At 43.2% G+C, this 12,643-nt stretch overlaps 1 protein-coding gene across 1 annotated transcript; it reads left to right on the top strand.

The window, feature by feature from the left end:
- Nucleotides 1–3,922: 3,922 nt before the first annotated feature.
- LOC307221702 (phospholipase A2 inhibitor 25 kDa subunit-like) lies at nt 3,923–10,382 on the top strand. Its single transcript, XM_079986468.1, has 6 exons — nt 3,923–4,600; nt 5,374–5,426; nt 6,348–6,464; nt 7,327–7,479; nt 7,603–7,734; nt 9,358–10,382. The coding sequence occupies exons 2-6, from the start codon at nt 5,378–5,380 to the stop codon at nt 9,501–9,503; spliced, it is 597 nt and encodes a 198-aa protein (XP_079842594.1). The 5' UTR covers nt 3,923–4,600; nt 5,374–5,377; the 3' UTR covers nt 9,504–10,382.
- Nucleotides 10,383–12,643: the final 2,261 nt, after the last annotated feature.

Below are 12,643 nucleotides of genomic sequence, written 5' to 3' on the forward strand. Positions count from 1 at the left end.
ACTAACAAATGTTTGCATGCGGAATGTATTCACGATTTTCATCGAAAATTTGGTCATTTGGGTTTTGAGGCAGTATCTAAAATGCCTGCCTTGGTTGAAGGTATGACTATTAAACCCTGCAGGTACCACATGAAGTGCAAGGCATGCGCAGCAAACAAGGTGAAAATGGCTGCGAAAGGTAAGGTGTCTAGTAGGCAAGCTACAGAACCATACCAAATTATTCATGCTGATTTGGTTGGACCACTAGCGCCCTCTTTGGGTGGAAATAGGTACTTCATGGTTCTCATTGATGCATTTTCCAGGTATATTTATGTGTACAATCTCAAGCAGAAATCAGAGGCTTTTCCTAGGTTCAAGGAATTCTGTGCTTGGTTGGAAAATGTGCATGGTAAGAAGGTAAAGACTCTTTTCACAGATCGCGGAGGGGAATTCACTTCTCAGCAGTTTGAAGCTTTTCTGACTGAGAAAGGAATTCAACACGATTTGTCTAGTCCTCGCTCGCCATGGCAGAATGGACTTGCGGAACGAGCAAATCAAACATTGCTTCAAGGGTTAAAAACCTTGCTACATGATGCAAATCTTCCAGAGAGTTATTGGGCCGAAGCTCTCTCATGTTTCACTTACAGTTATAATCGCAGGTTATCTTCAGCGATTGGTTGTACCCCCTATGAGAAGATGTTTGGCAAGAAACCATACATCAAACACATGAGAATTTTTGGTTCTGACATGTGGGTTCACTCACCACAAAACTCCAAGTTAGACAAGCATGGTTTGCATGGTATCTTTCTAGGTTATGAGAAAGGTTCTTACAGAATAAGGATGACTGACTCTAAGACCATTAAGCTCACAAGAAGTGTGGAGTACAATGCCAAGTGGGGGGAGAATGTGGGAATTTTCCAATGTTATCCTGATGACAGTGATGAGACTGAGGATAGTCAAAAGCAGCCACAGCAACCCACACCCACTGATGAAAGTTCTGATTCTGAGTCTGAAACTGAATCAGGTGATTCAGAGGATTTCAAGAGTGCGAAAGCCTCTATGCGACCCTCTGAAAGCTCTGATCAGGAATTGGAGGAACCATTGTTCACAATAGGTCGCTTTTCTCCCAAGAAGGAAGAGGAGAGTGTTGAAGACTTAAGGCTAATTCGCAGGTCACAGAGAGCAACAAAAGGCAGACCTCCAAAGAGATTTGCTGATGAGTTTGCCAAGATAGCAGTAACAGCTGTTAAAAGCTCCAAGAAGGTATTTGAACCTTCAAGTTTCCAAGAAATCCAGGATTTGGATTCAAAGGAAGCTGAGCCATGGTTAAATGCCATGAAGGCTGAGCTTGATTCCTTGGAAAGGAACAAAACATGGGAACTTGTTCCAGTAGTTCCAGGAATGAAACTGCTTGGAAGCAAATGGGTCTTCAAAGCGAAGACTGATCAAAATGGCAAGATAGTCAGACACAAAGCCAGATTGGTAGCCAGAGGTTTTGCACAGGTACCAGGTGAAGACTATCACGAGACCTACTCACCCACAGTGAGGTATGAGAGCATTAGACTTATGCTCAAGCTAGCTGCAGAGGAGAATTTACACATTAGTCACCATGATGTAAATACAGCTTTTCTGTACGGATCTCTAGGTGAATCTCTTTATATGCTTCCACCTGATGGCGTACAGGTAAAACAGGGATTTGTTTGTGCTCTGAAAAAGTCCCCTTATGGTCTCAAACAAAGTGCACGGTGTTGGCACACAAAACTCACTGAAGTATTGTTTTCTCTAGGTTTTAAGCAAGGGAAAGCTGATCCATGTGTATTTGTCAAAGAGGAGGGGCAAAAGAAACTGTATTGTTTGTTTTATGTTGATGATCTTTTATTCTTTTGGGATGATGTCACAATGTACAATAATGCCCTAGCTCAACTGAAAGAACACTTTGACATGAAAGATCTTGGAGAGGTAAACAACTACCTATCTCTGGAAATAGAGAGAGATCAAGATGGTAACATTCTAGTACACCAGTCATGGAAAATTGCTGATGTGTTAAGCAAACTAAACCTGATGGATGCTAACCCTGTAGACACACCGATGACAACAGGTTATCAGGTAGATGACACTGAAGAAGCATTTTCTGACACTACACTGTACAGAAGTGTGCTAGGCAAGCTAAACTTCATTGCCAGATGTTCAAGACCAGACATTGCTGTTAGCTGTAATTTGCTAAGCAGACAAGTCAACAATCCTACTGTTAAGGATTGGAAAGCTCTGAAACGCGTAGCGCGCTATTTGAAAGGCACTATGCATTACAGACTGAGATTTAACAATCAGAAGTCTGGTGGTCTTGAGATATTTGCAGATGCAAGTTTTGGAAGTGACACTACAGACAGGAAAAGCACGTCTGGAGTTTGCTATATGTACAATCAGGGTCTATTTGATTGGTCATGCAAGAAGCAAACAACAGTTAGCTTAAGTACTTGTGAAGCTGAACTGAATGCACTGTCTTATTCACTTAAGGATTGTGAATGGTTGTTACAATTGTGCAAAGACATGAAAATTCCTGTCAAATGTCCAATCCAGGTTTACCAGGACAACAAAGCATGTTTGGCTTTGCTGAATTCTGAAGGTTGTGAGCAAAGCACGAAGCACTTGCAATTGAAGTTGCAACATGCTAGGGAACGTATTCAGAAGGGACTCGTAACGGTGTCCTATATGCCAGGTAATGAAATTCCTGCTGATGTATTGTCCAAGATTGTATCAAGGGATCAACACTGTACCTATGTGCAGAAGTTGGGTTTGTACTGATATTGTACGAACACGCTGCCCAGTGATGTTCACAGAAAGGGGGAGGATGTTGGTTTCTGCTCTCTTCACTGTGCAGCGAAAGGCTTGTCACAAGACAATGTTTACATTCCACAGACAGCATTGCTGTTGTGTTTCCCACGGGAAAGGGGAGGCTGGATGTGACGTACACTGGTTTCCTGTTTTTCACTGTTCTTTGCAGTTCAGTGTGATTCTCTCCGTGCTTCAGAGGAGAGAGGATGCTTTTTTCTGCTCCGGCAGAGTAAAGATGTTTTTCTGTAATCTACCAGCTTTGAAATGTAAATAAAGCAACTTAGAGTATGAGCACGTATTCCTCATCATTCCGCTGTGCACGGACACTGCTACAAATCAACCCATTGCGTTCCACTATAGTAAACATAGGTAGTAAATGAGATCTTCTCTTGCAGAAGCAGACACCAAAAACATCTTTATATACCATCTTGAATTCTTTCTCTTTGCTGGTGACTTTTTAAGGCAATTCCAGTCCAGAAAGTTCCAGACATATTCTCTCTCTCTGTGTGTGTGTGTACAGTATGTGGAATGGTGAAGAAAGTAGTAATCACTCTCTGAAGAATGTGCCTTGAACAAAGTTGCAGAAGAGAATGAGAATTTAGATGTTTGTGGGATTATTCAATTAGGTAAAAACAGTGCTTTTTCTGGGGGGGATGCAGGGGTGCGCATACCCCTAAACATTTTGTGAATCTTTGTACTTTTGTCCATTTGCTGTATTTATTTTCCCCAATTTGAACTGTAAAATGGTGGTTCTCTTGAGTCAAAATGAGAGTACCCCTCAATATTTTTTTTTTTTTAGAAAAAAAGCACTGGGTAAAAAAAGGTAAAGGACCCCTGGACAGTTAAGTCCATTCAAAGAAGACTATGGGGTTGCAGTGCTCATCTCACTTTCAGACCAAGGGAGCCAGCATTTGTCCACAGACAGCATCACTAAACTGCTTCTGGCCCAATGGGACACCGTGATGGAAACTTTCCCGCCGCATGTTTCAAACTGCTTGCCATGCTTTCAAACTGCTAGGTTGGCAGGAGCTGGGACAGAGAAACAGGAGCTCACCCCGCTGTGGGGATTTGAATTGCTGATCTTCTGATCAGCAAGCCCAAGAGGCTCAGTCGTTTAGACCATAGCGCCACCCTTGTCCCTTTATTCATTCAATTGCAGAACGAAAGGAAATGGATTTTGATAAGTGATGGCAAATCCAAGTGACCTTACTATGCAGAACAATGGTGTGGTATGTCTGTGCTGATGTGCTAGTATATAAGAAAGAAAAGCGTAGCAAGCAGGGTCCTGCAACCAAATGCTGTAGTGTATCTTTGGTGTGTGTTATCTGAGCCAGTGACTGTAGGGCTGAGAGAGCAAAAATTGGCTCCAAGGCCTTCTCTAACTCAGGTCTTCCTTCATGTGCAAGATTTTTTTTTTTTAACCAAAGTAAAAATTTAAACATTTATTTAACTGTTTTATGTTTGGTCCTTATCTTCTGTGCCATTGAATTGCTACAGTGTTTCAGCCGCTGTGCACAATGAGGCTTTGCTAGCGCACCCAAAATCAGAGTCAGGAGACAGAATTGTGAAATATCTAACTTGTTCTTTGTTCAGACTTGGGTGGTATGTTGGTGGTGAGAGAATGGGGGAAATCAAATTGGTATTGATGTAAATGATAAGCTAATCTTTCTTTTGCGTCATGCTAAAGTCTTCGTCTTCTATTTAAGCCTGGGCATGCTTGAGCAAATGCTTCACAAGTGAAATTTGGTAACCAGGAGAGGACATAACCACCCAGTTTGCAGTCCTTGTGGTAAGTCACATATGCCATCCATTTTGGAGCACCAGACCTGAGCACATTCAGGTTGCATCCACATCTTCCATCTAAAGCACTGTGATGCCCCTTTAAGCAGTCTTGGGTCCCCCAAAGACTCCTTATTAAGTGTGCTGAGAGTTGTTGGGAAAACCCTATTCCTATACGAGAGCTCTAATTGCCAAGGTGGTTGAACAATCCGACCCTCTTCACACTGGTTTCTGAGAAGTGTAGTTTTATGGGCAGAGCAAAGAGATGGGTTGGATTGGTGTTGATGGGTTGGTGGAGTTCTAGGAAAGTAGCACACCCCAAGGAACAAACACGACACAGTTCTACATGGGGGTGGGGGATCCCGAATAAACAGGAGGCGAGTCCTATAGTCTCCCTGTCTTGATTTTTAACCCTTCCCTCCTTGTTTAGGCTTATAAATAAGTCTGGGATAAAACAAGCTTTTTCCTGAGATGGGCAGGGAGGTTTCCAACACCCGCAATATGTGTTTGGCTCATCCCCACACAAGATCCCTGTGCCACCCCATGAATTTCTAACAGAACTCAGAGGGGAGGGGAATTTGTGTTGATGGAGCCCAGACCCCAGCAGGAAGTGACAGACATCTCATTGTACTGAGAGATTTGTGTGTTTTTTTTAAAAAAAAAAAATCATACATGCTTCCTCTCGTGATTTATTTATTTATTGCAAACAGCAGGCTAAAATAATTGCTTCACAAAAAACCTGAAACTTTTTGAGCTCATTCCCACTGCGCACTTCTTCCCCAGTGCCATGCCGGTTCCCTTGGGACTTCTTCTTTTCTCTGCGCTTCTAACCCCAGGTAAGCAGTCGTAATCTTCTAGCACTGGTGTGTGTTGCAGTGGGATGCTTGGGAGTAAGCTATTCAGTCTTTTATGCTTAAGCCAAGAAATTGTCTCTTCAATGATATTCAGCACTAGTAGATGCATCAATGGCATGAGACAACTGAAGACGCCCAGAAAATTGTGCTCAGGGAGTGTGCTATCCGCCAATCCCAACAAATTGGCCCCACCAGTGGCGGAACAGCATCCTCTCAACTGTATGGACTGCTAGGGTGAAACGGGGATAGAATTATTATTATTATTATTATTATTATTATTATTATTATTATTTATACCCCGCCCATCTGGCTGAGTTTTCCCAGCCACTCTGGGCAGCACCCTGTCTTCTTTATAACTCCATATGCTGGTTCATCAGCACCTTAAAGCCACTGGGAACAATGTTGAACTCACCTTTTTCTTGAATTTTCTTGAATTTATTTAAAAACAAGAAAAAATGAAAAACTGAGTCAAGAATTTGTAAGAATCTAGTGAAATCAGATATTGCAAGTTCACTTTATTTTATGTAGTTTGGAAGTTTTCATGGCACTTTGCAAATAATTGTCTCTTTCTCACATATTTGATAAATGATGTAAAATTATTCTTGAACAACTGTGTGAATATTTCTCGCCATCGTGCTGCACGGGTTGTACTATCTAACTCCAGGTAAGCAGTAGTAATCTTCTAGGAGTGGTGGATGATCCAAGTTGGAAATATTGGAAGAGTTGACTGGGATTGGAAACCACTGTATCTCCTTCATTCTTGTTGAACGTTGCATTACAATGGGGAAGGCATAGAACGGTTTTGCACTTGACCAACTTTTCTGGGATCCAGTGGACAGGTAACGTAGAGAGATGTCTGTGCATGGACCCTTCTAAAGAAATCTTTTGTCTTCCCATCCACAGGTGACTCATTAGAGTGTGAAACCTGCCTAGGGTTAGATGGCAACTGTAATGGCACTATGGAGCGTTGTAGTGCTCATGAAGACACCTGCTCTGTCGCTTTTGTGGAAGCTACAGTAGGTGAGTGAGAAGGACCTCTACCTCTTGCAAAAGGTCTATCAAGATGCCTTATTGAGAGTCAGGCCATCCATCCATTTACCTGCAGTAGTGACTGCTTAGACTCCACATGCACTGGACTACAACTCCCATTATCCTCCACCATTGGCAACGCTGACTTGTGATGATGGAGATTATAGTCTAAAGCAGGCACGTCTAACTCCCAAGAGACTGCGATCTACTCACAGATCACAATCAACCTGTTGGACATGCCGGGTTTAAAACATCACAAGCACACTGCCTCTAGGTTTCCACACAGAAAGCTATATTTCCCGGCCTCTTGCTACCTGAGGTACCTTAACTCTGAGGTGAGGGATTGGTAACCTTCCAGATGTTTCTTTTTTATGTAACAGATTTTTTTTTATTTTGGCAGAGTAATGATAATAAATAAATATAAATAAAAATGTGCACTCCACCACCGAGACCATTCCATTATAACTATCCAGCCTCCCAAAATTTCAACACCTCTTGTGATGGTTTGACCCCTTTTCGTATCTCCTCAAAATCATTTCTCCTGCATATTCCACATCTTACCTCAATGATACATATTAATTTATCATTAATTGCTATACCTCACACCTCTTTATAACATTCTTCTGTTTTATCTTCTGCTTGCCCCTTCCACTTCCTAGCTATAATAATTCGTGCAGCAGTCAATAAATGTGTGAGCAAGTCCTTCATAGCTTGTGAACTTTCCACCCCATCATAACTTCCAGATGTTTCTTACCCTTCACTGTGCTTGCTAGGGCTGATGGGAGTTGGTAGCCCAGCCAACCCCATGTTGTGGAAGGCTGGCTTAAGTACTTACCTTATGCCTTCTCTGCAGCTGAAGTAACAAGTCAGGAAATAATAAAAGGCTGTCTATCCACTCACGCCTGTGGACTCGCACCATTTTATCTGAATTTGGGCAAGATGTTTATTGCCAGAGGAAAGGCTGTCTGCTGTGAGGGGAATGACTGTGCATCTGTTTCTCCTCAAGGTAGGTATAGTTTTGCTCCCATCCTCTTTTCCTGCTCTGTGCCCCAGGGGCCAGGTTGTGCGACAGTGTGCGTACGAATACAATTCTTCCCCTTTTCTTATACTGCGTCTTTGCTTTTTTCAGTGCCCCCAATAAACAACACGGCCAATGGGAAAAAATGCCCAGCCTGCTTGTCGCTAATGGGCCCCTGCTCTTCAGAGCTGGCAGAATGTACAGGGGCAGAGGACTACTGCCTAGATGGAATCCTCAAAAGTGGTAATTCTGATTTGATATGCTCTTCTGATTCTGAAAAGTAATTGGTGTAGCAGCCAATTCTGTCCCATTTTAAGTCTTGCTGGCATTCCATCAGAGGGATCTGTTCCATCCTGCTCTGTCCAGTTGTCTGCATTTAAAATCCATTTCAGGTTCACTTTTTACATGAAATGTGCACCCTTCGTGTAAGGTTTGCAGAGTTGTAGCTGATGTTAATGGTAGCCAGGGCTGGCCCAAGACATTTTGGCACCTGAGACGAACCACAGAATGGCATTTGCCTCCTGGTCAAGGAATAAGATGTGAGTGATGATCTACATCAGGAATAAGTGGGCAATAAAGATCTGCATCTGTGGATTCTTGCCCCCCTGAGGTGGTCGCCTCACCTTGCCCCATGTGTGGGCTGGCCATGAGCATAGCATAGACTAATTGAAATTAATGGGTATGGCTAAAGTGTACTCTGAGTAGAATTCACTTGGAAACAACACATGCTTTTCAATGAATTCACCAGTAAGAAGCACATTTTGTATGCACATTTTGTGCATGCTTTCCTCACATTGAAAGCACCTTACAAAATCCAGAGAAGGGCCCAATCCATCTGGGAGATGCGTTCTAACCGAAAACTAAGTCTGGGTGCAGCAGTTTGGGTGGCTCTATTATGAAAAGTGGACCAAATGAATTTCTCTCCTACCACTGATTTTGTGGTTCTTTCTCCTGGCATGATAATTGATTTTACCTGCAGTCATTGCCAGCTTCATCATTGTGGGAAATGAAAATGGTGGCTCACAGACCCAATACCGGGGATGTCACCATTATGATTAGGACCCCAGTGACTTCTTGAGCACCTCTCCTGACAGGAACTTAGCTGAATGCTCGGATCTTCTGAGGCCCTTCTCCAGGTCACACCTGTGAGAGAAGCTTGGAGGTGGCAATAGGGGACAGGAGCCTTTTCTGACTGAGAAATGCTCTCTGTCGCAAGGTCTACCCTGTCCCTTTGTTGGCACCTTTTTGGTGCCAGGTAAAAACTTACATTTCCTCAAACTTTTGATGGACTGAGCTGATGTAATTTTATTCCTAGTATGTTGCAAAATGTTTGAGGCTCTTATGGGTGCTGTTTTCCATTTTATGGTACAACATAATAGTTTTTCAAGCTTTAGAACATCTTGTAAGTAGCTTGAGGAGCTGCTGGTGCAAGCAACTAAAATGCCCCATTATCATCATCCCCACAGATGGGGATAATAATGGACAAATGCCATATCAGGAACATTGTAGACTTGACAGGCCTTCAAAGAGGACACCTTAAAAAGTGGGCTGCTTCTGATAGGCCTTCTAATAGAGGACATTACATATATGCCAATGCATTGGGGTGGTTGCAGCAATATCCCCATCAATGGGTTATATCCAAAGTTAGTCCTCATCAGAGGAGGCCTTCTTTGCCAGTGTTGGGGAAAATCTAATCAATAATAATAATTTAGCAATGTGCATTGTCCTTTTGTTCTTTTTTGCTTTGCTTTTTCTTTATTTTACTAGTCACCTTGACCCATGGCAATGGTGGGAGACAAATAAACTTATTTGGGGTGGTGATTACTGGGAAGAGTGGACCCCTGATCTCCCATCTTTGTTTTTCAGCTCCAGGATGGTCTGACTTCATCATAAGAGGTTGTACTACCAAGTCTTACTGTGCTACTTTAGAAAAAAATTTCGGCCCAGCCAACATTTTTGGATCTGTAGTTGGTAAATGTGAATCAGCAGATAAGGCACCTCCATCATTATGAGTGCCCCTGTCATGGCTTCTGCTGGTGAAGATCTTCTGGTGATGAAGACCTTCCTGTGACTCAGTCCTGAGAAAGACCTTCCTTTTAATGTCCTTCTTTACTTTCAATTTGTCATTTTCCAGAGGGATTTGTACTCCTAGATGTTCTACTGAATTAGAAAGAAATTCTACTGAATTAGAAATCATCTTTTTAAAAGAAATCATGAAGTTCTGTAGTGAAGATCGGTTGGCTGAGGAGCGGGAAACCTTTTCAGCCTGAGGGATGCAGTCCCTCATGTTGACCTTCTGAGGGCCGACAGCAAAAGTCTGTAGAACAACGGCTTCTTCCTGTATAGCCAATGAAACAGAGGACTTCTGCAAACAGAGGGCTGTCCTCTAGCCAGGAATGGCATGTCCTGTTTCGCCACTTGAGGTGAAACGGAAATGTACCACCCTTCCCTGCTGCTGCCCCACTCTCCCGCTGAGGTGTCCCTTCCCTGTGTTGCATGGCAGCACTTGCGAACCACTGCCAGCAGTGCCGGCTTCCAGAGAGAGCTCATGAGATCTAGTGGGTGACATCCTGCGAGATCTCTCCAGAAACTGGTACTGCTACCAGTGCCACTTCTCCATGGGTGATGACGGCTGTGGGCTGCTGCTGCGCAAGGCGGTTACCTCATCTTGCTTCATGGGTGGGCCCACCTGACAGCCCACTCAAATAGAGGACTATTTTTACAAGGTGCACATGTGAACCCATTTACGTGTCTACTACATGTAGAGACCTGATGTCTTCTACTATTGAGATGAGCTGTACCTTCTGCATAGATTCAGGAAGTGCATTCATTAAAAATGCCTTTATACATTTGACCTTTATGCCTAATAAAGAACTTCACACAGCAGAAAATGGACAAAGATTCCTTTATTACATTGAATTTGTCTAATCCTCTTTTAAGGCCATCTAGGTTGGTGGCCATCACTGTGGCAAGAAGTTCCACAGCTTAATGTGATGCTTGAAGATGTACTTTATTTTCTCTGTCCTGAATCTTCCAACATTCGTTGCCATTCGATGACCATGAATTGTAGAGTTACGAGAGAGGGAGAGAAACATTTCTCTATCTGATTTCTTCATGCCATGCATAACTCTATAAACTTCTATCATGTGGCCTCTTACTCACATTATATCTAAACTAAGTCTTAACTGTCCTAAGTACTACAGCATTCCCACCCCCTCAGTCTATCCCCTTGTCCCCTTGCCCAGTTTGATAGCCATTTTCCGAATCTTTTCCAAGTCTACAATATCCTCTCTCTCTTTAGCTGAGGCAACCACAACTGCATACAGTACAGTGATACCTCTGGTTAAGAACTTAATTCTTCCGGAGGTCTGTATTTAACCTGAAACTGTTCTTAACCTGAGGTACCACTTTAGCTAATGGGGCCTCCCACTGCTGCTGCACCGCTGCTGCATGATTTCTGTTCCCATCCTGAAGCAAAGTTCTTAACCCGAGGTACTATTTTTGGGTTAGCAGAGTCTGTAACCTGAAGCATCTGTAACCCGAGGTACCACTGTATCTGAAATTTGAACGAAGGCAATTCAGACCCCTTAAATGTATTTGTGAAATTAAGATACTTTGCCCCATCGTTCATCACATTACATTTGTTTACGCCGAATTTCATTTGCTATTAAAAAATCATAGAATTGTAGAGTTGGAAGGGACTGCGAGGGTCATCTAGTCCTACCCCTGCAATGCAGGAATCTTTTGCCATTTTACTACTGTTTGGATAAGTCCTTTTGGAGCACTTCGCAATCTTGGCCACCTCACTGCTCACTCTTAACTCCATGTTGTTTAGGAACAAGTTAAAAAGCACAGGTCTCAATACCTATCTCCCCCAAACCTATACCCCAAACTCCACTTTCTACAAATTTCCCTCTTTCCATCAGGAACCACAGTTCCTGGGCAGGTTGAACTGTACCCAGGCCTCCGGTTGTCTAGGGTTTTAAAGGTAAGCATCACAAACACTTTGAATTGTGCTCCAACACAGAAGAAGAGATAATAGGAGAAGGCATACAGGGATTGCATCCTCCCTGCCCCCCTCTTTTATTGGCCCAATGGCAGAAGAGTAGGCTGGAGTGATATTCCTCCACCATTGTACAGCTTGACAGAGGAGCAGTCTGCTTGCGTCCAGCACAGTCATTGATGACATACATGATGTGATTCTAATGTGATTTTGGTTTTCATCTTTTTGTAGCATGGGAAGGTTTTTTTTTTTTTGTGTGTGTGTGTGTGTGTGTGTGTGTGTCTGTCTGTCTGTCTGTCTGGATCCAAATCCAGATCTAGATATTGTTCTTGCTATATTATCATTGAACACTGTTAGTATTATGCATGTTTCCCGTGCCAGCTGATCTTATGTGGAAGGACGTGTGGATCCAGATTTGGCCTCCATGGCCACTTACAGACACACCGTTGAGACCATATTCATAGAAGACAATCTTACTTGGCAATGAGTGATTGCAGAAGAAGAAAGAAGATCTTGCGAAAATTTTGTATTTTAAATCTTTGAAGTCACTCTAATACTTTTTTTTAAAGTGATAACTACATTTAATAAATGGTAAATGTACTCTTCCTCCTTGAGTGAGATCACCAGGGCAGCTGACATCCACCATGAAGCCGTAGGACAAATGAAACAGTAAATTAACAAAAAGGCAATCAAATTCCAGTGTCCCTACTGTATACCGAAGCACTGCTCAGGCTTTTGCTTCTCATCTGTGAGAAAAAAGGTATGGTTGGTGCTCACTGACTGACTTTGCCTCCTTTGCCCTACAGGAGCATAAGCCGTTGACTCATCTCCACCTTATCAGCAGGTGGGGGGCAGGTTTGAAGGTCTCTAAGTGAAGGGAAAGGGACTTGGGTAGCGCTGTGGGTTAAACCACTGAGCGTAGGGCTTGCCGATCAGAAGGTCGGCGGTTTGAATCCCCGCGACAGGATGAGCTCCTGTTGCTTGGTCCCTGCTCCTGCCAACCTAGCAGTTCGAAAGCACATCAAAGTGCAAGTAGGTTCCACTCCGGCGGGAAGGTAAACGGCGTTTCAGTGCGCTGCTCTGGTTTGCCAGAAGTGGCTTAGTCATGCTGGCCACATGACACATGAGGGAGGTGTATGCCGGCTCCCT

The sequence above is a fragment of the Podarcis cretensis genome (assembly GCF_951804945.1).
Source record: "Podarcis cretensis genome assembly, chromosome: 8".
NCBI lineage: Eukaryota > Metazoa > Chordata > Lepidosauria > Squamata > Lacertidae > Podarcis > Podarcis cretensis.

Coding starts and splice junctions, on each gene's coding strand:
- LOC307221702 (XM_079986468.1), top strand. CDS start 5,378: ATGCCGGTTCCCTTGGGACTTCTTCTTTTCTCTGCGCTTCTAACCCCA. Junction 5,427..6,347: donor CTCTGCGCTTCTAACCCCAG/GTAAGCAGTCGT, acceptor TCCCATCCACAG/GTGACTCATTAGAGTGTGAA. Junction 7,480..7,602: donor TGCATCTGTTTCTCCTCAAG/GTAGGTATAGTT, acceptor TGCTTTTTTCAG/TGCCCCCAATAAACAACACG.